This window comes from Zeus faber, assembly GCF_960531495.2.
Source record: "Zeus faber genome assembly, chromosome: 3".
Lineage (NCBI taxonomy): Eukaryota > Metazoa > Chordata > Actinopteri > Zeiformes > Zeidae > Zeus > Zeus faber.
This window is the reverse complement of record NC_137190.1, coordinates 35,282,182-35,310,121: the sequence shown is the minus strand read 5'-3', so window position 1 is coordinate 35,310,121 and position 27,940 is coordinate 35,282,182. Positions and strand designations below refer to the sequence as shown.

Below are 27,940 nucleotides of genomic sequence, written 5' to 3'. Positions count from 1 at the left end.
CGGATCAATCATTGGGACACACAATTGGCAATAGCACGGAAAGAAAAAGTATGGTTCCTTCAAAAAAAGCTCAAGGAAAAAGTACAAGGTACAAAACCGAGAGATAAGTGAATTACAAGCCCCAAAAAGCATTGCACCAAGAATCGTCCAATTACTGAAATTCTCTGTCTAGATGAGTTGAGTTAGATTGATGAGCTTTCTTTGATCTTGTGGTTTTTGACTCTCACATCACCATGGCGACAGGTCGATGAGGTTCATAGGTATCCTAGAGTTTTGGTGCAATTTCAGATACTCTTATGGGGGATTAACAGTTTCAACTTCAGTGTGTGTTTTACACACAAGTGTGTTGACTACATATCTCTGGAAAAGAACAGTCGATAGGCAAAAGCTGATATATGGTTATATCAATTATCAAAGACATTATCGGTAGGGCTGAACCATTTGGGAAAATCAAAAAAGATTTGGACCGATATTGCGATTGCAATTAAGCATGCAATTTTTTTGCAAGTTCTTTATCTTCTGTTTCATTCACTAAACACAAGTAATAAATCATTCTATAGTGTGACCAACAAACATTGGATACAGTCAACAAATAAACTATGTTGAGCAGCACACGCCCCACACAGCGCAACACAGCCCGGGCTGGAGTGCCGGGTCTCACCGGGGGGCAACGCGGAGGTTCGGTTAAAACAATCGCTATAGGCAGGGGTCGTAAGAGAGTCACTTACACACAGTCACCCGATCGCTGGCGTGTACATCACTGACTCGTGCATCATGTGACATGGGGGATTTTGAGGCTGGTTTAACACCAGATGAGCTGCAGCATTCTGGATATGCTATCAAGGTCTGATGGCAGTTGTGTGAATCCCAGACAAACTGTGGCAGAGCAGTAAAACCTAGGGCTGAGCTAGTTCTCATCATAATGAATTCCATAGAGCAGCAAAATTAGATCACAGGGGAGCAAAGCCGCAATTCAGCAACTGGAACTTGGCACGGTACAGTTAATATACACCGATCAGCCACAACATTAAGTTAATAACTTTGCTCATCACATTCCAATGGCACCTATCAAGGGGTGGTATATAGGGGTGGCAAGTGAACAGTCAGTTCCTGAAGTTGATGTGTTGGAAGTAGGGGTGTAAGAAAAAATCGATTCAGTTACGTATTGCTATTCTGTTCGCAAACAATTCACGAATCGATTATTCCAGGAAGAATCAAATTGTGACTTCCAGCTTCTATGTAACATCAAGTGCGCCACTGACGTTATACAAGTGCGCCGCTGTATCTTTAAGATGTGCAACAATGAGCATAGACTGTCCGGTGCATGCTGCATGCTGAGTCCACACTCTGCATGCTGCAGAGTGTGGACTCACTCCGCCTTTTACGGCTTAGATGGGAAACTGGGTATGACAACCACCACCACTGCAATATGCAAACATTGCAGGGGCAAGATGAAATTGGGGCAGCAACACAAATAGGCAGGGGCATCTCAATTGCCGCCACCCAAATCTAAGTGCAGACGATGGTAAGAGACTACCGAAAACAACCAGCCAGCCAATAATCGAAACAGATTTGCAAACATTTCCAAGAAGATCGGAGAGGGCAAAACTAATAACAAGTGCAATTGCACATAACGCCCCGACCCTGGACACACCCACCTTTTCACCATGGCCTTTCACCATTAGTTAGTTAGTTTAGCTATTCCTTGTTTTTTGTTTTGTTCCTCTCTCCCTTAATCTGTCGTCAACCCCCCACCCCCCCCTTTGCCCCTCTCTTGTAAAGCGACCTTGGGTTTTTTGATACGTATACGTGTATGCCCATATAGTCTGGTCAAAAATGCCATCTTCCGTAAAATGAGACTTGAGCTTAGATATGTCATCTGTTCACAGATTTATTTTTGTATCCTTTACAAGCACCTTTGCGTTCATACAACCATGCAGTCCAAAGTTCTTTACATAGCAAAATTAAAACAACACATAAATTACAACAATGAAACAATAAAATGTTGAAAGTCATTACAATAAACTAAAATAAACACAAGTCAAAAGTATTTAACTTGAAATTAAAGTAACTTCAAATGTTATAGGGCAAATGTCACAGGTAATGTCAAATGGCAAAAAACGCAACTTTTCATCAATCAACATTTCAAAGCAATAGGCATTGTAATTTAAAGAGTAGTCTAAAGAAAATGGCAATACATATTGTAATATTGTATCACAATACTTGCAGAATCGCAATACGTATCGAATCGGCACCCAAGTATCGCAATACATATCGAATATGCGTGTCTCTGGCAATTTACACTCGTAGATGGAAGCAGGAAAAATGGGCAAGCGTAAGGATCTGAGCGACTTTGACAAGGGCCAAATTGTGATGGCTAGACTGGGTCAGAGCATCTCCAAAATGGCAGGTCTTCCTGCCAGGTGTTCCTGATATGCAGTGGTTTGTACCTACCCAATGTTGTCCAAAGAAGGACAACCTGTGAACCGCCGACAATGTCATGGGTGTCTATGCCCTCATTGATGTGCGTGGGGAGTGAAGTCTAGACCTTTTGGTCCGATCCCACAGAAGCACAAAATACTGAAAAAGTTAATGCTGACTATGATAGAAAGGTGCTGTGCATGGGGCTGCGTATCCGCAGACCTGTCAGAGTGCCTATGCTGAACCCTGTCCTGGCAGAAATTCTCCCAGATCTGTGCTTAATCACCTACTTCCCCTACCCATACTGTTTGTCATGAATTCATTGTAACTGATTGCACTTTTACATGATTTTTAAATGTTAAGGGGGAGGCAGTTAGGGCCCCTCCTCCATTTGACATGAGCCTGGTCTGCGGCGCTAAAGATTAGAATACTACATTAATGTTTCTGATCTTCCTTTCAATATTTCAGATGTCCGATTTCCTCTGATGGTAAATTGTCAGATTAGGAGGATGTACCATGTATATCTGTAGATACCCTCCATGAATTTGAATGTTAAGATGATCCCCTCTTTCCATACAATTAAATTGGTCTCAACCTTTGCAATTCAGGGCGTGAGAACGAAGAAACAATTGAGTTCTTGGGCGTTGGTGTTTGAAACCAAAAGCAAAAAGTGTCAAACAAACAAAACAATAATTGTTGAAATTCCTAGCTCATTGCTACTGTCAGCCCCAAGAAAACAGTATAGAGTTGTAGAGTATTTCCATGAATTGAGGGAGCAAGAGGTGTGGAACCGAGAAGCCCCCACCCCCATCCCAAAAAAACCCATCCGGCAACAGTACCCAATCCCTCCGTTGTTCCGCTGTTTCCAAGGCAACGGAAACAGAAGGATGCTGGAAAGTGATGAGAGAGAGAGAGAGAGAGAGAGAGAGAGAGAGAGAGGGAGGGAGGACAGGGTGTGCTGCTCCGGTCAGAGCCTGAGGATCATGTGCTTTCCTTGACCCATGCTTACGTGGCCCTACACATAGGCAGAAATTGTATTATAAATCAAAAGAAAGGAAAAGTGAACTGATGTTTTAGAGCAGGGGTCTTCAAACTTTTCTCAGCCCAAGGACCCCTTGGTGGATAGACAAACAGAGCAGGGACACCTTAGATTTTTTTAATAATATGTTTGGCCTTTAATAATATGTTTATAATGCCTTATTAACCTATTTATATACTAAGTTATAATGCTTATGGTTCCTGTGTGTTTTTATTTTTAGAATTGGATTTATTTCTACAGATGGTATAAAGGTTTCACACATCTGAAATAGGGCTTGAAATGCTGTTTAAGCTTCTTTTATAATGTAGTCCGGGTTTGTCCAATTTAGTACAGTAGGGTTTTTTTTTATCTAGACCTAGTCTTAAATCACCTGTGTGTAAAAAAACAAAACTGCTAAATTCACCATTTCTAAATTTTCATGAATGAAATAGGATGTACATGCTGTTTAATATCAATACAATAATACAAACCATTAACCATGTGTTTTTTATTGAAGTTCAGCCATGTGCCATGACAGTTTTGGTCTTCCCAATTGCCTCAGCAGCATAGGGCTCTACGGCAGTCCCAAATCTGGCCGTCAGCCTCGCGAACGTAGAGTTTATTACACTGACAAATGGCTCCCACTTTGCATACCACATCCCAATTTGACGCCACATGAAAAGTAAAATTGGAAAAACGGGTCACACGTTGATCAAAGTGTTGAACTCTAATTTCAACCCCTTCCAGTGCTCTCCTAGTGTACCTGCCGTACATCTACGTCCCACACACCTGCTAAGTTCCTTAGTCATTGTGCTGACATCACAAGTACGTACACAACGTCAGTGGATGTTTGAAGATCAATGAAGGGACCGTATTATTGTCAGTGATGGAGATTCACTGATGCTCAAGCTCACCTTCAATGCTCCCATTGAGAGGAAAGTTGAAGCAGTGGTGTCGGGAAAAAAATGAAGATCTAATGAGCCAGGGAATAACGAAAATCAACAATTAATTATAATAACAAACAATATTATTTATTTTTATTTAAATGTTTTGTGTCGTGCTGTTGGAATTGTTGTCTTTTGAGAGAAATTGACCAAGCTAGAATTTTGTGTGTGACGTTCTTCAGCTAGCGTTGGCCTAAAATAGTCCTTTGACATGATATTTTGACATTACATCAGAGACAAAAAAGCTTTTAAGGATTTGTATAGGTGAAATTGTGCCTTCTCAAAGAGAACAGCAGAATCGTTGGATTCGCACCACTCTGATAGACGACATTTCAAAACACCTCATAGAATTATATAATCATATTCGATATTTTGCAATGTGTTTTCTTCTGCTTTCGGCTGCTCCCCTTAGGGGTCGCCACAGCGGATCATCTGCCTCCAACACCTTCTGCTCTGCGCATCTTCCTCCCTTACACCAACCACCTCCATGTCCTCCCTCACCACATCCATAAACCTTCTCCTTGGTCTTCCTCTTTTCCTCTTACCTGGTAGCTCCATCCTCAGCATCCTTCTCCCAATGTAACTCTCATCTCTCCTACACACGTGTCCAAACCATCTCAATCTGGCCTCTCTCACTATTCCACCAAACGGTCCAACCTGAGCTGTCCCTCTAATGTACTCATTCTTAATCCTGTCCATAGAATGAAATAGTTGACATGACATTTTCCCCTGTCCATAGACATATCAAGAAAAGATCACTCTATTGGTGGAATTTCACTTGATTCAAATATGGATTTTTTTTTTATTTTTTTTTTTTAAGTGTATGCAAGCTCACACACCACACAAACATACTGTTTACTTGGTAGAACAAATATTTATTTTAAGGGAGAGGGAAAAGAAAAATAAATAAAATAAACAGCCAGTTGTACGACAACCCCATAGTTTTTACACTTTGGTATCCGCAGTGATGCTTATTAAAAAGTGAAGGATGTCTTCATTTCTGGCCAAGCAGCTGCACCAGCAGGAAGAGTTTAGGCACACAGTCAGTTGGAGCGTCAACCCCCTTATTTTAGGTAAGAGCTCTCTTTTACGCAGTCATTTAATTAAGCCCTCTCCATTTTTGTAACCGGCAGAAAGCCTGGTTTTCTCCTACAATCCATTCAAGCACCTACTCATCAATATTCTGCAGATGCACACTTATGACACTTCAGAAAGGCAGGGGGAGATACACACACACGCGCGTGCACACACGCGCACGTACACACACACACACACGCTGCTCACTTGCACTTAGGCACATATGCAAAGCGTTTAGAATTGAACAAGTAACTCCATTCACGCATACATGCACACTTCTGTACAAATCATCAACCAAATCATCTCCAAATCACACAAGGATATACTGTACATGCGCACGCACACACAAAAACTCAGGCTTCTATACATAGATTAAGGATACAAGAGGTTAATTCAGTGAGATTAAAAAAAATGAAATTTAAGGTGAAGAAAATTGAAAAACACATTGTCTAGCTTGAGACGGACAAAGCAGGAGGACAAAGGAAGAGATTTTTTGTGTGTGTGTGTGTGTGTGTGTGTGTGTGTGTGTGTGTGTGTGTGTGTGTGTGTGTGTGTGAGAGAAGGGGAGATTGCTATTTTTGCACTGCTGTCTTATCATAATCAGCGTGAGATGGAGACTATTTTTAGCTATCAAGGCTGAGTTCTGCCCTGGATTAAATTTTTTTAAGACAGTGATGTCTTGAAAATGCATGAAACTCTGTGACACCTTCCATGTACAGTGTTGGGCCATAACTTCAACATTGTTTTCTTTGAGTGGCATCGCATTGCAAACATCATTATATCACATTGCAGACATCATTATATCATAGTGCGGATATCATTATCGCGATATACAATGTTGTGGCCTGAATCGTTGATGTAAGAAGATAGGGCTCAATTTCTTTCAGAACATGAGGTCTGTCGTATTTGAGGATGTTTAATTGGAAATGGTAGAGTGTATTGGTCTTACTTTAAATGACCAAAGTAGATATAGAAAATATATTGTGTAAGCAGATATTGTGTACATGTGCTTGTATACATATGGGGTGGACAAAATGATAGAAACACAAGCAATATATTCATTTCTAGGACATAATAAAGAGTAGGGCCACCTTTTTCCTTCAGAAGAGGTGCAATCCTTCTGAAATGCTTCTGTACAGCCCTAAACTGTGTGTAGTGAGATATTACACCATTCCTCAAGAGGAAAAGCCTTCAGTTCTTTGAGGGATGAAAGTGGTGGGAATCTACTTCACCCTGTTCCCTAAAGGTTCAGTGACGTTCATACCAGGTGATTGATGAGGTCATACAGTAGTAGACTGCATACTGGTGTTTCATGAAACCACTCCTAAATTTTGTTCAATGTTATATAAAGGGACTGGAATATGGGAACATCATGAGAGAGCTTGCACCATATGGTGCACCTGGTCTTTTATTTATTTATTTATGTATTTATTTATTTTTATTTATTTATTTTTAACCTGTGCTGTCAACATGCTGGGCATACAAATCCGGGTATTTGTATGCAATTGCAACTATGACAGTTAGGCTGCAAGTGGAGTTCAACTTCACAACCCACAATGCTACTTTATATTCATTCTTATATCATTAAGAACTGCTACAACAACTCTGTCCTGAGGATGACCTGTAGGATGACAGCACAGCTTTTTTTTTTTTTACACAGAACCACCACCAATCCCCCTCTTTGGAGAACAATCTCACAATGTTTTGGTCTTTAAATAACTAATCACTACTTCATGAGAGGGAGAATCACCACAGTTGAGACAAATAAACATAGAACCAACCAACATGTACATGGAAAAAAATAAACATAGATATGTCAGATGACACCATGTATTGACAAAACAGAGTAAATCAATTCGGCACATGGCCTCTTCTTGTACTTATGGTAGTAAATGAGGGAGAAAAGGACAGGGATGTAACCAGGCGGGTGTTGGGGGTGTGTGTGTGTGTGTGTGCGTGTGTGTGTGTGTGTGTGTGTGTGTGTCCACCGGTCAGCGTACAGGAATTTTCCCAATTGGTTCTGGTGAAAAGTCCCCAAAGCCACCCCTGAGTCCTGCAGCCGCATAGTGACTCCACGACCGCAGCCTCAAGCACCCTGCCCTGCAGCCACAGAAGACCCCCCAGCAAGTCCCAGAGAGCGCAGGGACACCTGACACCTAGTCTTGTAATGTGGCCTAATTGTCTATGTTTGTCAAACAACCAGGCAATTATTAGATGCAATGAGTCCCAAGAGATAGCAACCTCTGTCATTAAGGATCCCACCAGTTGGTAACAGGTCTAACAGTTGGTGTGTTGAAGACATCCTTTGTTTTATTCCAAATGTAAACCTGTCCATTGTAGGAAATAGGGTGGAAATGGCTGTCTGAGATGGGCCTAGATATAAATGTTTTCCAAATGGCAGTTCTACCAGGATTTCCAGCTTTGTGAAGATCACATTTGGTGTTTGTCCATTTATCCCTGCCACTGGTCGACAGAAAGGGGGTGCTGGGACCAGAGGTAATTTGTGTTATGTTCATAGAGCACACAGGACCTGCACAATAATACAGTAAACTGATGCGAGAATATGTTACACAACAGCAAAAGCCGCCATCTTGTGCATTTCTAAAATTGCCAGGGGCAGCCAAATAAGTTGAAAAAACCTTTCTTGAAGGAAAATTAGATTTTTCCAGATTCGTATTCCTTTGTGTTTCTTTTTATCTCAACGTATTTTCAAAACCGGGTTTTTGAAAATAGTAGAAAGTAGATTTTTAAATAGTAGAAAAATTTTAATCTGTGGAGTTAAATATTCCCGTTAGATTACATGATAATTCTTGTAGATACAGCGCTTAATAACGCCGATCGATCGTTTCCTTTAAAGCGAGCATCCAGGTGAAGATCATTCCTCCATATTCCATGTCGTCTTCTTCTTTTACTCGTGTATCATCCTCAGACGTCCAACTCAGTGTCTTGCAGCAACGCCCTCATCTCTGGTCCCACTTGGAAGAGGCCGATCTCTGATGGTGGTTTGTACAGAGGACAGGTGGTGGTTATGTGTTCGGCAGTCTGCTCTGGCTCACCACATTCAGATATTCCATGTGATGTGAAGTCACAATGTGAAACCGTTTTGATAGAATTCAACCTTTAAATTGTATTACTCTTGCACACACGGAGCCATTGTTGTGAAACAGCGAAAAAAAAACAACCCTTCGTCACGCACCTATGTCACTTCCGTATACAGACAGTTAAAGTGCAGCACGGGGGTGTTTTGGTCTCACTTGTCTCTGACAACTTTCTTCTCCGTATTGTTATGGATTACGCAAAGCAGGTGGCAGAAGGTCTGAATCATATTTTGGAGCTTAATCTGACCGGTGCGATAGATCCAAGTCAGTGTTAGCAGCGCATACTGGACTGGATATTACTCCAGACTTGGAGAACATTTCAAACAGCGGATTTCAAACTTAATGTGACGATGAAACAGAATATTTTCAAGAACCACCGGAGGAGACCAACGATACGTCCATTGTTGTCACAACGGAAGAAGTCGATGACGTGATGAAGTCCGTTGAGGTTGGTGACAGATTTTCAGATTTCAGATTTTTTGGGACTCATAATATTGATAGACTCTACATTTTGTTGTGTTGTCCGTACTTTTAAACTCCAAAATAATTCCACTTTTATGAAACATGTATATTGTTACTGTTAAATAAAAGCTTTTTTTTTTTAACAAAATTAGTTGTGTGTTGTTGAGCTGTTCGTGATTGGCCCATTTAGCAGTATGTTAAGTAGCCATGAGGCTTTGTTTGACCCCAACCCCATTTGCATTCTGGGAGCTGGCTGAATGAACCTGGTGTGGGTAAAACTTTGGAGGTGATTACCTCAGAAACACGGTTTGCCAAACCCTTGTCATTAACAAGTCATAGCTTTAAAACTATTTGCTTGATTTGCACAAGTGACAGCTTGTTTGGAAGCTCTGATTCTCCACTTTCAAATGATGCGAAAAAGAAAAAATCTCGAAAACCACCAAATGACCCTAAAGTACGCGGTGGGTCACATACTGTATATCCAAGAAAGTGTAAAAACGTCCTAAATATTATTTGGGGAGTTTTTACACTTTCTTGGATACTTAAGTGCCAAAGTCTATCAACCTTGGTAAACTGCGTTTTGAGCAATCTTCTATATAAATCTTACAGTATTTCAAACATAAATCTGGGCCATGGAGACACATCAGTGACTGTGCAGAGACTGCATGTTTTCTATCATTTCAATAAAATATGGAACACAAAGAATTGCTGTGTAGTCGCATGCAAGCATGTTTGAGGCGTTTGTGCACTGCTGCTCATGTTGGAACAGAGGCTGATAAGAAACCAAAATTATTCCTGGCAAATGTCCAATTGGTGGTTGCCAAGGCAACTGTGCTTGCTCCATCCTTCTTGGCGGGGGATGATGATTGAGAAACAGGCTGCCTTCTAAAAACACCTCTCCGTAATGGCTTCTTTGATTGGCACAATGAATAAATGAATACGATAGGGTCAGGAGTGTGATTTAGGTAGTGTCCCTCGCGGGTACAATCGCTGGCCACCTGTCTCTGGTCATCAGCTGTCTGGATTGAGAAACAGCCCTAAGGAGTGTTTTATTTTCAGATTGGTCTTTCTCACCAGAAATGATGATATCAAACAACAGTTTATCTAATCTTCTAAAGATGGAATTGTTTAGTTTATGAAGAAAACGGAAGAAAATAAAATGTTCAGCACATTTTCTTCTTTTTTTATTTTTTATTTTTAACTGATAAAAATCACGTCATGGTTACATTTTGAGTTTGTGCCCACTTCATCTTAATTTCGCTCCTGCATGAAATAAAGGCCTTTGATTGTAGAATAGGTCATCTTGCTTGCATACATAGGTCAATCCCTTATGAACTAGGGTAGGGTGATATGTTCCTACAATGCCACCATCAGCCTGACAATCGGTGATTGCCTATATATTCGCTAGAGCCCAACCCATATATCAGTTTGGCCGATATAGCTGCCATTATTTTACTTTTTTGACAACATCGCGATAGGCAGTCATGCAGCCGATCTGTCCTGATTGTTAAATAAGTGTATTAAACAAAACATTATTTATCCTGTACTCGTCTGTTTGAACATTGCAATTGCTATTTACTAGAATTATCCACAGCAGCTAAGGTGCTATTTCTGTAATAAGATAAGATAAACCTTGATTCGTCCCACAACGGGGAAATCGCTCCAGCAGTAAAAAGGGGACAGCAGAAAATAGAGAGCAAATCAAGTACACACTATAAACAATATAAAATATATAGAAACTTGAAAAAATAAAAAAAAATCACCATAAATAGGAACCAGAGTACAGAATAAGAGTTTTTCTGTGTCACTCGTCCCTCATCCAATATTCTCCACAGCAAGACAAGGTAATAACTCACCAAAATAATCGCAGAAGTATGACTCGGCATTATAAATCTGTGTTAGTTTACACTCATTCCTAATGCAGATAACGTAAAATATTGACGTAAAGCAGTTCTGCCGCTGATTTGCGACATAGCTTAAGGGATTGTGTATTTTATATTTATTTGTTTGCTTGTTCATTGTATTATTAAAGTTAAATGTTGTTTTCATATATTGAAGTTTAATATATAGATGTGTGTGTGTGTGTGTGTATATATATATATATATATATATATATGTGTGTGTGTGTGTGTGTATATGTATGTATATATGTATGTCTATATATATATGTAATATCATATTGTACATATTTTATCTATCAAAGTTATTTGTGTGTTAATTTTCTCATAAGTTAAATCTTCTCAAATATAGAAACTGGAATAAAATACAAGTTTTTGAAATGCATTAAAAAATTGTGTACTTTTTGACAAAATATCTGTCAAAACATCAGTAATTAGTAGGCTAGGACTCTCCAAAATCGGGATCGGCTTGTACCCAAAAATCTGGCATCGGTTGGGCTCTAACATTCGTGCTGGTGGGAGTGCGCACACACGGGGGCCAGCGCCGCTCGGGTGAAACAAGGTTGACGACTAAAACTTTGTGACTGCCATTTTTGTGACCACTTCAACATGGACGTAAGATCCAAACAGTGGTCCCTGGAGCAGACAAACTGTCTCGTGCAGTACCTGCAGTTCTAAGTTTTACTTTTTGGCATTGCATACAGGTGTGTACTGGCACTTCTCACAAGCTGCCAGTACTCTGTTCTGCCCTTTGAAGTGGACAAATCAAGTGGATATATTGTGAAATATATTGTATCATTTTTCATTCGGAACACACTTTTTCTTTAAATTATTAGAACGCACAAGCTATGAGCTCCAACTCACGGGCTCCGGGCTTGTGGTGCAATCACCAGGCACACGCAACTGTGCTGTGAATAGCTACAACAATCATTAGCAAAGCGTTGCTTGTATGAGTTCATTTTATGTGGTTTGAAAGAGCCTAATCATGTAAATCATGTGCACAGTACATGATAACTGTATTTACTGGCCATCCACTGGGCAAAGGGGGCCCACAGTTCTTGCAAATTAAATATGATGTCTAGAGGAAATCTATAGGAAAGCCGATACGACAGAGGGTGGTTTGTGTTTGAAAAGATACTTTGTTAATTAATATTTATTCCTGTAGTTATCTGTAAACAGTTCTTCCAATTTGTGTTTGCTTTTTCTATAGGATACTATGAAAAACTAAAAGTACAGTAGGAGCTGCATTACTCATGTGAAATTTAAAACAAATTTGTTCTTATTTATTTTCTCCTTTTCACCAGCTTGATGTTCCTAATCTCTCTATCACTCTGACCTGACAAGTTCAATGTATTTGAGATATTTGAGGAAATATCAACAGTAATTTCTGACCAAATCACGTTGTCAATTGTTGGCCAAGCTGCAAATATTTACCCAAGTGTTGTATACAAACCACATATTAACCCTCCTTTAAGCTTGGAGCCAACCACAACCGAAAATAGAGATGAACTATTTGGTAGTCATCAATTTTTTCATCACACTTAGTGGGTGGAGAGGTCAGCGCACGTCAGAGATTTTCACGTCATCAAATGCAAGTCTTGAGTCATAAGTCGGAGTCAAGTCTCTGACGGACTAGTCTGAGTCAAGTCTGGAGTCTTTTGTCACAAGTCCAAGTCAGTTCTCCAGAAATGTAAAATTGAAATATGATGTGGCCAATTCAAGAATCAATTCTCGTTTAGCCTATCTAAAACACATTCACAAATAACCAGTGATTAATAACCATTAATGGCTGTAGATGTCATTGCCTCTTTTTAAATGTATATGTATTTTTATTTTTTTTATTTTAACTAGAACACCATTTACTACAACGGTTTAAACCAATGATTTTATTTCGGTGCCAGTGGCTCACTATCATTGTCTCAGTACTGAATGTGTCGTCTAATTCTGTTGCAGCAGTCAATGGGTTCAACTATGGACCGGATAGAGTTATGTTTGAACGGATGTGTTTGTGTGTCTGTGCATAGTTAAAATACAAAGACATCTAAAAAGCACTATTGCCCAGTGGGCTTCAGTGCACAAGGCCTTTCCGTCCAAACATCTAGCAGGGCTTAGCGCAGCCTCTTTGTCTGTCAAAAAACACTTTGAGTTTCGCCTTTTGAAATAAGTTGTTGAACTGTAAAAATGGGATTGTTGGAATCTTGAATGTTTACTTTGTTACTTTGAGTGTTGCCTCTGCAATTTTTTGGTTTGTGTGTGTCAGGGTGCAAATTGCTTGCATATAGTTCAGACCTTTATGTCGGTAACACTGTTCCTCAGTTCTTTGCTTGCCTGTGTCAGCTCTGTTGGTTTGCGTGTGCGATTGTATGAGTGTATGTGTATGTGAGTGCACCAGAGGACACACAAGGTAAGGTGATGATTCGTCAACATCTTACATTTAAGAATCCCTGATATAACATAACATAATACTCTCTAAATAGTTGTTAATCTTTTGCCAATATCATACGTTTAATTTGTCAACTTGAGAAAAATATTGCTTTCGAATGATAACCCCCTATAATAGATAATTTTGATTTTTTTTGAGTGTGTTTGTTGTGAGGGTGTGTTTGTTGTTGGTTTGTTCCGTGTGTGTGTGTGTGTGTGTGTGTGTGTGTGTGTGTGTGTGTGTGTGTGTGTGTGTGTGTGTGTGTGTGTGTGTGTGTGTGTGTGTGTGTGTGTGTGTGTGTGTGTGTGTGTGTGTGTGTGTGTGTGTTAGCTGAGTAGTCAGCCAGGTTTCAGTGACGAATGCTGCTACGAGTTAAATTGTAATCCTCTTCTGAGAGCAGCAGAGAGGAAAAGCTCTCAGTATCATACCGCTATTGCTGTCTAATATTCCCTCCACTGAGCACAGAGCACTCTCTAAAGCATGCACACACTGAGGCAGATCACCCTGCCTTGGCGCCACACACCATAACTAAGCCATGGAGTAGCCTGGTAGTTTGCTGAGCCTAGCCTGGTGGGTGCCCACAATACAAATATAACAGATTAATTGTTAAATTGATAATGGTATGGTCCAGTGGGAGTGGCCTAGCCTTTATAATGGCTGAAACTGATTCAGACTGGGGAGACTGGCTGAGCTGTGCAGACCTATTTGTACATATATATATATATATATATATAAAGAGAACTATTTACAGCAATAGTTTTATCAACGTTCCCACAGAACACGTGATGGTTTTTTCACATTTCACTGGGGTTTTGTATTTTGTTGTGGTCAACCTCAAAGAATGTGTTTGCACCTTTTTCGAGCTTGCCATCATTTCTTGGAAGCAACCTTTTCCCATGCGGATAACAGTTTGCCAGCCGACGACGTACCCTCACTCGGAGTCAGAGTGTGACACATACTGTACATACACCCACACACACACAAACAGTGTATGTAGAGTTGTGCACGGCGTCCATTTGAAGCTGACTAGATTGTATGTCTCAGTGTGCTATGAGCGTTTAAACAGCTCAACTGTCGGGGGGGGGGGGGGGACTTCGCCAGTGTTCTTCTGAATACTGATTCAGTAGTGCTGCGGTGGTCAATCATCCACCAATGGTTGCATATGTGTATATAAGTGAGAAGTGCACATTGAATCTGTATTGTGAGTTAGATGTGTGTCAGGTGTGTCACTTGGACGGGACAAAATCATATTGTAGTAGAGTTGGAGTTGAAATGTCCTACATTTTGCAGTAATGGCTGTGACTTTTCTTGGTAACAGATGGATTATTGAATCATTCCAACGGAAATCAAAGGATTGCCAACACAAGACAAAACGCTCCAATGCTTAAATCAATCATCTTCTTCTTATTCTTCCACATGAATTGCTCTAACCACACTGACGTTGCAACATACAATACCTTCTGAGGGAAGATGGAGCCAAAATGGTCATCAATGCTTTTAATTAGCGTCGAAGGAAAGAGATATAGTGTGTGTGTGTGTGTGTGTGTGTGTGTGTGTGTGTGTGTGTGTGTGTGTGTGTGTTTGGGAAGGAAAGATGGTAATAATACTGTATGAAAGAAGATGGTTATCAAAATCACTCAAGAGAAGATAGAAAATTGGGGAGGGCAGGAGAGAGAGAATGTGTTGGTGTTTAATGGAGGGTAAAGGAAGGGAAAAGACAGAACCAACCCCAGTGGAATACATGCCAGGGGCTGGAAGTACACTCTGTTCATACGGAGGTTCACGCATCGTATGTAGTAGAGGTTTATGTGGATTTTTGTTTGTTTCGTGAGTTTTTGTGTGTGCGGTTATTGAGAAGGTGTCGAGGAAGTACGTCTTCCACTATTAAGTGATATAAGTAACATGTCCTTTAATAGGGATTTCTTAAAGTGATGTCTGTCATGTCAAGTCATGTCTTAAAGGGAAAAAGCTTTTAATGCTTTCAATTCTGACGGAAGATATTGCTACAGCTTTTGCTATTTTTTGTAAATCACTGTTTTGCGTCGTGCGTTTAAATGCAAGATTTATTCTTTCATGCTCAAAGTCAAATGAATTTCTTTGTTTGTTATTGCAATGCTGAAAAACAAGAGAATAATGAACGACCTTCAACAAGTTTTGTTCAAAACAAAAATTGTAAAAGGTATTTTTGGCAGATCCGCCTGCCACAGGCCACTCGAGTGGTGTTTTCAGGGCAGTCCGACCATCTCATTGAATATAAATAAATGTTAATCATCTGAACATTACTAAAAAATTTTAGAGGTACCTTATTCTGAGAAATTGCAGGGTTTCTTCTAGTCATCAATTTAAAGGATGACTAGAAGAAATTGCCTCTGTTGGAGAAAACATGACATTTGTGTTTGTTTGGCAAGCTTGTGAATTCTATCTGCACAGGAGCCACATGACTAATGCAATAAACGTGTAGTAGTTTTGATTAAACTAGGACATGTTTTCAAAAAGAAATCGATCCAAGGGGACCTTAACAGATGTTTGCCTTTAACTACGTATGTGGGCCACCGTGTCGCTATGACATCAGATTGTTTACCTCAGGAATTTCGACAAGGAATACCAACTTGAATGCTTGTTTCCAAGTGGGATGTTGGATTTTTCTAAGTTCCGACTTCAATGGAATGCAGCAGAAGGACAGACATGATAAATCGATTTTCAATTTCTCAAAATTGCAAACAGCTTGATCAACAATCAAGTTAGAGCAACTCCGAACTTCCTGGAACAGATATTTAAGTTTTTTATTTATCATAGATTTGCAAAAAAATCAGAAAACCTGGTATTCTGTCTAGATTGATGAGGAAAAAAAGTGATTCAGTACTTTTTAGAGTAAGGCTATAAAAGAAAGTGTAAAAGGTAAATCGAATTAGTTTCTGAATGCACTGCATAATATTCATTGCATTCAGAAACAAATTCGATTTAAATATATCAGGTAGAAAATCTAGCATTTTTGGATTCTTAGGTCATGTTTCAGCCAATGTTATTCCGTTGTGAACAAAGAAAAACTTTAAAATGGCACATCCACATAGCTATTTTATATTTTCCTTTATGCAGTACAGCCATTCCTCAGGGTGATTACCCTTGCCACGTGCATTTTTATGTCCTTCAGTGCAGGCCAAGACTGCATATTCTTAGAGATGCCACCGGGATGAAAGTGTTCCTTTTTAGAGGCCTTTGCAGCTCACTCTAATTACTGACAGGAGTCCAACTTTAATGAGGACCAGTGACCTGCTTGCATATCTATCTATGGGGATGTTCAACAGAATACGTGCTTCAGGTCCAAGATTTAAAGAGTGATTTTGGAGAAATACTTTGGAACACTGGAGGAATGCCCTCTCCCTTGAATTTAAGTCTACTTTCTCTACACTCGAAGCAAAGAGAGAATGCATGCAAGCCACTGTGTCTGACCAAATCCAGAAGATCGCTACGCGTGAGTCCAATGGCAACCTAATAGACAAACACATATTAGCTTTGGAAGCACCTTGTGCTAACGCTAACAAACAACAATGCTAAGCATATAGCCAAAGTCCCCGGCAATTGAAATCATAGAAAGCATCAAATACTATGTGAAAAGTACCAGGATGACATTCTATATTTGGACTCTAGATTGAAACACTGGATTCTAGATCCAAACACTGGACACTTGGCTGGCAAGTGTACAAAATTCCAGATTTATGATATATATAAAAACAGGCCTTACAAAGACATAAACTACAATATAGAATGGAGCAATCAAGAGTGAAAACGCAAACTATGTAAATATTTTCTGATAAAGATTTTAACAAAGTGGCAAAACCCCTCCAGTGCCAGTCCTCGGTGCTAGATCTTCTCCTTACTGATAAACGTGATGCATTTAATACAAAGATATTTTATGACCGCCTTGCTACCATACAAAAATACATCAGTGCAACATTTGAGAAAACTATATCGAATCTCAAGATGTTCTACTGCTGCTTTGACTCTCCTCCTACTAGCTTTACAAAGAAAATGTTATTAGCTGCCGTGTCAAACTTATGAACAGCTCCTTTGTCTCTGGCATTTTCTATTCATATAATACTTTGAGGACTGCAGCTATTTAAAAAGAAACCTTATGAGTAAGTTCTTAGAAGAAATATTTTTTCAATCAATTCAACAACTACTTCATTTTAAATGCTCACTTTGGCTCCTTCCATTACGATTCCCAGCCCAACCACAGCACTGACACAGCACTTATTAGAGTCCTAAATGTTCTTCATATGAACGCAGACTCAGTTTTAAGAGTCGTTATCGTAAAAAAAAAAAAAAGAATGTTATTTATAACTGAAAAAAAACACCGTATTTGGACTCTTGACATTAATTTGATAGAGAGAATTCTATTTAGTCAGGGACCTGTGCAGGTGTCACAGTTCCCGTTACATTCCCCTTATAAACATATTATATATTAAAATGCAAACTTCTCCATTTGTGTGTGCATGCTTAAAAATAACTTTACAAAACGTTTACTAATTACTACACAAATAACTTAGTGCTTGGGTCTTCCATGATGATTGATGTCTCCTGTTGGGCAGATTTGCAGATCCTGTTTGATTTCCCCAGGAAGACGCCTGATGATGTTATGACATTTGTGCCATCTGTCACATCTTTCACAATTTGACTCAAAACATCCCCATACTTTACACCCCCCTCCTCCCTGGCAGTATTTAGCAATCCTTCACATAAGAGTGGTTAATTTGTGAACTGCTCACAACATGATCCGAATGCTCGCCAATGGCTCGCAGATGCCGGTGAGATATCAAGCAGGTTTAATATCTGGTTGGGTTTCGATTCGGTAGTGACGCAACGAGCTATAGCAAATGAGAGCATGAGAGCGGGAGGCGGAGTCGAGACGGGAGTGCACGTAGCAGCAGCCAGAAACATACCTATTTTACTTTCCTTTTCTCGGTTTTGATGTATTTTTTTATTAAGATTCTGCTTTTATTTTTTTTTTTGCAGTGATCAAGAATATAATAAAAAAAAAGAAATAAACTTGTGTCATGCATGTTATCACGTCATTTCCGGTTCAGTTCTCGTGTGTTTTCGTGACAAAACATAATTTGGAGACCCGACTGACTCATCGGGGATTTGTCCTGGTGAAAGATCTTGTAATGTGTGACTCCTCCTGTCGTCGATCAGTCATGTAGTGTTGAACTGCAACGACTTCAAGATTCCTGATCACAAGACAGAAAGTTGTGTACAACCATCTGACGACTTTGAAAGTCGTGTAGTGTGCCCATGGCATTAGGCCCCTTGAATGGCTGTCATGAGATTTACTGCATTACAGCTGATCATTACCATTACAACAGGGGGAGTGTTGTCCCACACAGCAAGGAAGCCTGACAAGCGGTGTATTGTAAACTCGTTACAACGGAGGTGGATACAAATTGCTACTTCACTTTAAACAGGTGCTTTTAAAGACGGTGGTTTTACAGAAAAATGCATATCTCAGCTGTGCATTTTTATGTCTGGCATATGCAGCAGACCTGAGAGAGACGCAGATTTGTCACACATTAATACTGTTAAGTGGCCGCATTAGGATTATGACCACTTACTTTACCATGAACGTTCCAAAAATGGTCAATGCAATTCTGATAGCTCTCTGATGAGACTTCTGACAAGACTGTATGTGTGCTGTTGCTAGGTGCTTTGTCTGTTAGTTTGTTTATATGCTGGTACATACTGTTGTTCTCACAAAAATATGCTGAATCACTCAGCTGTGTAATATCCATAATGTGCTTTATCCCCAAGGTGCTGCTCTCTGGTCTGATAGGAGTGGTGTCATGGAAGAGACCCCTCTCTCTAGTGGTAAGTACCATCCACACAAATACCTCCTTCTTGAGCTATCCATCTATCTGCCTAACTCTCTCATGTAATCTAACTGAATCTCATCTAATCCAATATATTAATATTAAAAATTTCCTGGCCATGGGAACACAGTACTGCATGTGTGCTGGAAAACCCAAACTGTGTTTCTGCATCACATTTGCCAGTGATTTGTCTGTGGATGTGGCTCCAGCTATAATACCTTTGAGGCTGTGCTAAAAACCCTGGCCCAGGTTTTTAATACCTGGCCCGGTCACAACCTCTGGGTGGCATGACGGATACACCTTACAACCGGTGACTTGGAAAGCCCAGCACCAACAGTCAGGCAGAAGGCTTTCCCAGCTCTTTACACATGTTTGTTTAGGCTGTGTGTTGGAATTAAGAACATTTCTGACCCACCACAGCGAAATTCACATTGTTGCGCATTTCAAAAATCTCCATGAGCCGCCAAATTAGTTGAAAAAACCTTTCAAGAAGGAAAATTAGATTTTTCCAGATTCATGTTAGTTTGTGATTTTTCTTTTCTCTCAACGTATTTTCAAAACCCACTTTGATTAATATATAGTAGATAAATGTTAAACCGTCGAGTTAAATATTCCCATTCAATTCCATATGGAAATACAGTTCACTTACCAAGACGTTGAACAGCGCAAACACCGATCAATCGTTTCCTTTAAAGTGACTGTCCAGGTGAAAAACGTTCCTTCATATTCCATGTGATGTGAAGTCACAATGTGAAGCCGTTTTGATAGTTCAACCTTTAAATCTTACTAGTTTTACACACTCCTGGATACATTGTTGTGTAGGTGGCATAAGCCATAAAGAAGAAAAGCTGACTTCACTTCCGTAAACAAATGGTTTAAACGCAAGACGAGGAGCCTTCATTCTCACATTTCTGTGAAAACTTTTATCTCCGTGTTGTTATGGATTAGGAGCAGTGGATGGCGGAAGCTTTAAATCATATCGCGGACCTTAATCAGACCAGTGCGATAGATCCTAGTCGGTGTAAGCAGCACGTACTGGACTACATTTTCTGCGATGATAGTCAGTTCTCTGATGTTGACGCCAAGAACCACAGCGATGCTGAATCTGATACCGGTCTTGGAGAACATTTCAAACAGCGATTTCTACCTGAATGTGACGATGAAACGGAATATTTTCAAGAACCACCGGAGGATACTGACTATACGCCCGCTGTTGTTACGATGGAACAGTGAAAAGTTGATGACGTGATGAAGTCCGTTTAGGTTGGTGATGCAGATTATGAACAAGTAGCAATGGTTTAGATTGATAAATGTAAAATTGATAGATACATTTATATATTAAATGACACACAGAGGGTGATATACAGAGACTCATTTTATTGACAGACTGCATTTTGTTGTGTTGTCTGCACTTTTAAACTCCTAAATAATTCCACTTTTATAAAACATGTATATTCCTACTGTTAAATAAAAGCTTTTTTTTTTAAAACCAAGATGTTGACGCTGTTCAACATTCCCTTTAAACACAAGCACAATGCAGAGTTTGCCCCATTTAGCAGGGTGTGAAGTACCCCTGTGGCAAGTAGCCATGTGGCTTTCTTGGTCCTCCAATCCGTTTGCATTCTGGGAGCTGGCTAAATGGATCCAAGGGTTTGGGAAACTTTGAGGGTGACTATCTCAGAAACGCAGTTTGCCGCACTTTTTAAAAATATTTGCTTGATTTGCACAATTGACACCTTGTTTGGAGGCTCTGATTCTTTACTTTCAAATTATGTGGGGGAAAAAAGATAGAAAAAGGGTAGCAATAGTTTTTCCAACGGGTTTCCCTGTGGTGGATCACATTAATGGCATTGACAGAATTGCATCCGTAGTATGGCCTTTTGAGATATTTAAAGGATTGTACAGTAAGAAAAAAAAAGAAATTGTTATTGTAAATTCAATACAGTATAATTTAGGCACCAGTGTCAAAGTCAAATTTATGGTTTTCTATACCGGTACTGAATCATCATCCATCCAGACAGAACTGAATGGATCTGTTTCATACTGTTTATAGCCTAATAGCAGTAAATAGACTTTTAGACAAGTGTGTTTAGAAGTGTTTTGTGTGTGTGTCATAACTTCTAATGGGTGACACATTGGAAAATGTGTCATATATAGATGTTGACTCCAGTGTTTTTGAGCGCATTAGCTAAATAAAAATGTCATGTTAAATAGCATGAAAACATACAGCACAAAGTAGTCATGCTGTTTGGTGGGGATGCCTCTCTTTTGTAAACAGAAGATTGTCCGTGTCTCAGCTGCAAACAAAAGATTCTTGGTTTTCCATACCTCGTTGGTTACTTGCCCACTCTGGACCGGGACTGTTACGTTTGATGGACAAAGGAGGCAAAGCTTCGACAGTTGAGCTTGGCCATCGCACAAATAAACACTGGCAACATTACTTGTACTTGTGCTCCGTGTGTTTTTACTTGAATCACCAGTAGCTCGCCTGGGTTCCCTTGCACAAAAATACATTAAATCCTATAGGATCCTCTACAAATTACATGTTTTCGGGACAATTCCTATAGGATGTATTATAGACTCCGATATGCAATGTCCCAAAGTATCATAGAATTCCTATAGGAATTCCTATAGCAACCCGAACTGATAGGATGTAATAAGAATGCTGGCATGCTGTGATGAGGCGGAGAATGCTGTGATCTCGTGAGAAGACGGAAGTGAGTACAGATCTAACATGGGAGAGCCCAGCTGCACAAATTAAAACACCGACAATCTGCTCCAAATAAGACAAATAACAAAGCTAATTGCAAAAAATACAATAAAAACACACTACGCATATCCAAAGTGGAGGACCTCAAGGATTATATTGATTATTATTATGACAAGTATGTGATGGAAGTGGACCAGGACCATAACAATCCAGTAAAAGGAAGAAAGCAGACTCGGCTACCGATACAGATGATCTTATTCCCAGGATGTAGAGGTTAGTGTCTTGGATGATATCAACAAGAAGCTGGACATGCTTGGTCCGTTCCTCCGAGAGATTTCTGAGATCAAAGTCAGCCTTGATTTCCTGCACCCCATGGTTGGCTAGATACCACGCAGATCTAAAACAAACCTGCATGAAGCGCCTCACAACGGAGATGGAGATTGTAAAGAAAGAAAATAAAGCAATGAAAGAGACTATCCTGGATATCCGATCCAGAAGTATGAGGGACAACCTTATATTTTCTGGGATCCCCGAGAACAACACCAAGACCCCAGGAAACATTGTGAAAGTCTTCCTCCATACTGCCCTCAATGTCCCCAGGGACAGTGTGAAGCAGATCACCTTCCACCGGGTTAAACGACTGGGACACCACATTGGGAACCGTCCCCGCTCCGTCATTGCCAAGTTTGAACACTTCAAGCACAAGGAGCTGGTTAAAAGCAAAGGACTGGAGCTGAAAGTAACCATGCTGGGTATGAATGATCATTTTCCCCGGGAGATGAACAACCGACAGAAGATGGTGTATCTCATCCTGAAGGAGAACCGGCAGAAGGGTAAACGTTTAACGCTGGTTGTTGATAAACTATCTAGACGGTCTGTTATTCTGAGACTCCTCCACCACACCCTGGTTATTCTGATAATTCTGATATGGGAGATGTAGAAATTAGCATCCTATCTATGTCAGGATTGTAAATTTTGCTCACTCATCATCTCACCTTCCTCACCCCTACTTCTCTCATCACTCTCACTCTCTATCCACTCTCTCACTATATGTATGTCTGACGCTGCAATGTTCTGTGTTCTATGTTATGTATCCTTACAAACATCCTGCAATACTTGGACAGTAAAAACGAATGTAAAGGGGAAAAACTCAGATCTATCTATGGGGAAACATGGGCATGGTAGTGTAGCTATTGCCTTGGATGCACTGTGCTTCTGCATGGAAAAACTACAAATCTACATCCATCACCCCCGAACCAACCTCAATGAAACTCATTAAGTTTTTAGTTGGAATGTGAGAGGTTTGAGCTCACCAGCTAAACATAGCAAAATCCTAAGTCACCTTACTAGGATGAACCCCAGCTTCTGTCTAATGCAAGAAAACTTCGCTGCAACCAAGCACCTCAAACTCAAAGCTAAATGGGTTAATCAGATGTTTTCTGCATCATATATCAGGGTGTTCTATATTGATCAATAAAAGTATGCCATATCAGAATGAAACCACAATATCAGACACCGTAGGGCGATACATAATGATTAATGGAATTTTATGAAACATCAAATTAACCATAGCTAATATTTATGGCTCCAATGAGGATGACCCAAATTTCTTTCACAATATATTTAAAAAAATCTTAGAATTCTCAGTCTCAATACTGGTAGGGTACTTCAACACAGTGCTTGATCCTAGTTTAGAATGCTTACAAACCAGAGATAATTACAAGACACTATAAAACAATATATAAGTAATCTTGCTCTTGGCGATTGTTGGCCATCAAATTATCCACATAATAGAGAATACACATATTACTCATTCACTTACTCAATAAAGCTTCTCGAGAATTGACTTTTTTTTTTTTTTTTTTTTACATTAACTCGGAAATGTCCAAAATCACTTATCCCGAAATCAGCCCTATTGTAATCCCTGATCACGCACCAATTCATTTCAACCTCATAAATGAAACAAACCCGAACCCTCCAGGCAGGTGGTGGTTAAACACCCCACTTCTGACAGATAAAAAATGTAACCATTTATTTTCCAGAGAATGGACTTCCTTCATTGAACAAATGACTCTCCAGAAATCACCATCCTTACTCTGGGAAATGGCAAAGGCAGTTCCAAGGGGTCGATTATTTCATTCTCCACTCACAAGAAGAAGAAAAGATAAGAATGCCAAAATAAACTAGAACAACGATTTAAAAAAAAAAAAACAAAAAAAAAAAAAAAAAAACTTGCACTCCCTCAACAAGCCCGCTCACCCATTGAGCAAGTCTGAAATGAGACCTAGACAATTACTTCTCAACTTGATAATATCATCCATCAAGCAACAAACAAGAGTGAATTATTTTGAATTCACTGACAAATTTCTTGCCAATTAATTGAAGAAGAATTCTTCATAATTGTCACACAGCAACACATACGCTTCGGAAGGTGGCCACTCAAATGAGTTCTCTGCATTTGACCCATCCTGGCTTGTCCTTCCTCCGGGGGTGGGGGGGGGCAGCCAGGAGCAGTGGGCAGCATTCTACGACACGCCCGGGGACCTGGTTACAAATGTCCGTCGTAGCGGGCAGCATAGAACGACACACCTGGGGACCTGGTTACAAATGTCCATCTGGTCAGACGTTGTGCATGCTTTCGGTGGTGGTCCTTACTGACATTACATGGAGGAAAACCCATGTGAGCACCACACAGAAAGGACTCTAATTGGGAGATAACTCACTGGAGCATGGTGCCAACAGCTCCCCAGGCGGGAATCTAACCAAGGACCAATGCAATGCACTGTGCCACTGTACCACTGTAGAGGAACACTGATTACATCAAAATTTCACAGGGTAGGATAACACACACCCCGCAAGACAACAATTAAATATTCAGAGACTTTTATAATAAGCTATATCACTCAGATAATCAAATATATCAAACATTAACTCATTCCTCGATATCAACCTCCCTAAACTATCCTCAGGGCAGGCTACCACATGAGATCAACCACTTACTCTAGAACAGGGGTGCCCGCACTTTTTTCGGCTTGCGAGCTACTTTTAAAATGACCAGGTCAAAATGATCTACCTGCATTAAAATATGCTAAATATATTAATGTGTATATATATACTGAGTATACTCTCTCTCTCTCTTTATATATATATATGTATGTATGTATGTATATATATACAGTGGGGCAAAAAATTATTTAGTCAGCCACCAATTGTGCAAGTTCTCCCACTTAAAAAGATGAGAGAGGCCTGCTATTTTCATCATAGGTATACGTCAACTATGAGAGACAAAATGAGAAAAAAAAATCCAGAAAATCACATTGTCTGATTTTTAAAGAATTTATTTGCAAGTTATGGTGGAAAATAAGTATTTGGTCAATAACAAAAGTTCATCTCAATACTTTGTTATATACCCTTTGTTTGCAATGACAGAGGTCAAACGTTTTCTGTAAGTCTTCACAAGGTTTTCACACACTGTTGCTGGTATTTTGACCCATTCCTCCATGCAGATCTCCTCTAGAGCAGTGATGTTTTGGGGCTGTCGCTGGGCAACACGGACTTTCAACTCCCTCCAAAGATTTTCTATGGGGTTGAGATCTGGAGACTGGCTAGGCCACTCCAGGACCTTGAAATGCTTCTTACGAAGCCACTCCTTCGTTGCCCGGGCGGTGTGTTTGGGATCATTATCATGCTGAAAGACCCAGCCACGTTTCATCTTCAATGCCCTTGCTGATGGAAGGAGGTTTTCACTCAAAATCTCACGATACATGGCCCCATTCATTCTTTCCTTTACACGGATCAGTCGTCCTGGTCCCTTTGCAGAAAAACAGGCCCAAAGCATGATGTTTCCACCCCCATGCTTCACAGTAGGTATGGTGTTCTTTGGATGCAACTCAGCTTTCTTTCTCCTCCAAACACAACAAGTTGAGTTTTTACCAAAAAGTTCTATTTTGGTTTCATCTGACCATATGACATTCTCCCAATCCTCTTCTGGATCATCCAAATGCTCTCTAGCAAACTTCAGATGGGCCTGGACATGTACTGGCTTAAGCAGGGGGACACGTCTGGCACTGCAGGATTTGAGTCCCTGGCGGCGTAGTGATTTACTGATGGTAGCCTTTGTTACTTTGGTCCCAGCTCTCTGCAGGTCATTCACTAGGTCCCCCCGTGTGGTTCTGGGATGTTTGCTCACCGTTCTTGTGATCATTTTGACCCCACGGGGTGAAATCCTGCGTGGAGCCCCAGATCGAGGGAGATTATGTCTTGTATGTCTTCCATTTTCTAATAATTGCTCCCACAGTTGATTTCTTCACAACAAGCTGCTTACCTATTGCAGATTCAGTCTTCCCAGCCTGGTGCAGGTCTACACTTTTGTTTCTGGTGTCCTTTGACAGCTCTTTGGTCTTGGCCATAGTGGAGTTTGGAGTGGGACTGTTTGAGGTTGTGGACAGGTGTCTTTTATACTGATAACGAGTTCAAACAGGTGCCATTAATACAGGTAACGAGTGGAGGACAGAGGAGCCTCTTAAAGAAAAAGTTACAGGTCTGTGAAAGCCAGAAATCTTGCTTGTTTGTAGGTGACCAAATACTCATTTTACCGAGGAATTTACCAATTAATTCATTAAAAATCCTACAATGTGATTTCCTGGATTCTTTCCCCACATTCTGTCTCTCATAGTTGAAGTGTACCTATGATGAAAATTACAGGCCTCTCTCATCTTTTTAAGTGGGAGAACTTGCACAATTGGTGGCTGACTAAATACTTTTTTGCCCCACTGTGTATGTATGTATATATATATATATATATATATATATATATATATATATATACAATCTATGTTGGCGTCCTTTCATCACTGCATGAACCCTTACTGTACAATATAATTAAATACATTTTTGGTCACTAGCTTACTCTGATGACTTGCACTGAATGGAGTCGGCCAGGGTTGCATGGTCCAAACAGTAGCTGCTGGTGGCCAGCCTCAAGCAGGCTTCCAAATGATCATCAGTCATGGTGGAACATATTTGGACTTAATCATTTTCATGTGGGAAAAGGCTGACTCGCATAAATAACATTACATTTACATTTAGTCATTTAGCAGACCCTTTTATCCAAAGTGACTTACAATTATTCAAACACCGACGGACACAGCCATCAGGAGCAATTAGGGGTTAAGTGTCTTGCTCAAGGACACTACAGCATGCTAGCAGGAGGAGCCTGGGATCGAACCAGGAACCTTTAGATTACTAGACGACCAGCTCTACCTCCTGAGCTACCACCCCCACGAATAAGTCATGTTTGGGTACTTTTCCTCTGTGAGTAAGTTCCAAAACTGTCCATGAGCCCTAGACTTGAGCTGAATATCAGCCTGTAGTGTCAAAATCTCATCCTCCACTGCAGATGAGCTCATGTGAAGCAGTGTTGCAATTTTTGATGTCAGTGAATCAACCTCAATATCTTCCCTAAACAGGTAGCACATAAATGTAGCGAGTGGCTCAGATAAAGCCTTGAAACCATTTGTGAAAGTCTGACAGACAATTTTCAATCTGCTCTGTGTAGCGTGCACTGTCAAGTTGCGCACATGCCTTCCCTTGGGTCTCCAGCTCTCATGCTAATTTTCCCAAATCATGGCGCTGCAGCTTTGAGGGCAGATGTTGCATTTTTCTTTTGAAAGCATTAACTGAACTGATGGGCAGTATTGTTAACAGCTCCTCTTTTGCAGTCATATCTGTAAACGCCATCCAAATTAAAATGCAACAATTGGTCTGTATCACTTATGTCCGTAGACTTGTCTTATTGCAATGAGAAACACTGACAGTCCGCGATGTTCTTCCAAAGCTGCTGTTTCAAATCATTTCCCATTACTTCACAGCTGTGTGTAGTACTACTGTACTTCTTAATAGCTGAAGAGTTTTGATTGAAGATAATATTTCTGGTTTATTTTTAAAATACAGAAACAACTAGTCAGCTTCCTCAACGATGGCCTCTTTTACCATCTCTCCATCTTGGAAGGACTCCTTACACTTAA

General features: G+C 40.2%; 1 protein-coding gene across 1 annotated transcript in view; it reads left to right on the top strand.

Annotated features, from left to right (window-relative positions):
• fam189a1 (family with sequence similarity 189 member A1) overlaps positions 1-27,940 on the top strand; it is a gene marked incomplete at both ends in the record, with an annotated part of 158,231 nt that overhangs the window by 47,102 nt on the left and 83,189 nt on the right. Inside the window, one exon of the mRNA XM_079997350.1 lies at positions 19,146-19,202. Within this exon, the coding sequence (XP_079853476.1) occupies positions 19,146-19,202 (57 nt within the window). The remainder of the gene's footprint in view (positions 1-19,145; positions 19,203-27,940) is intronic.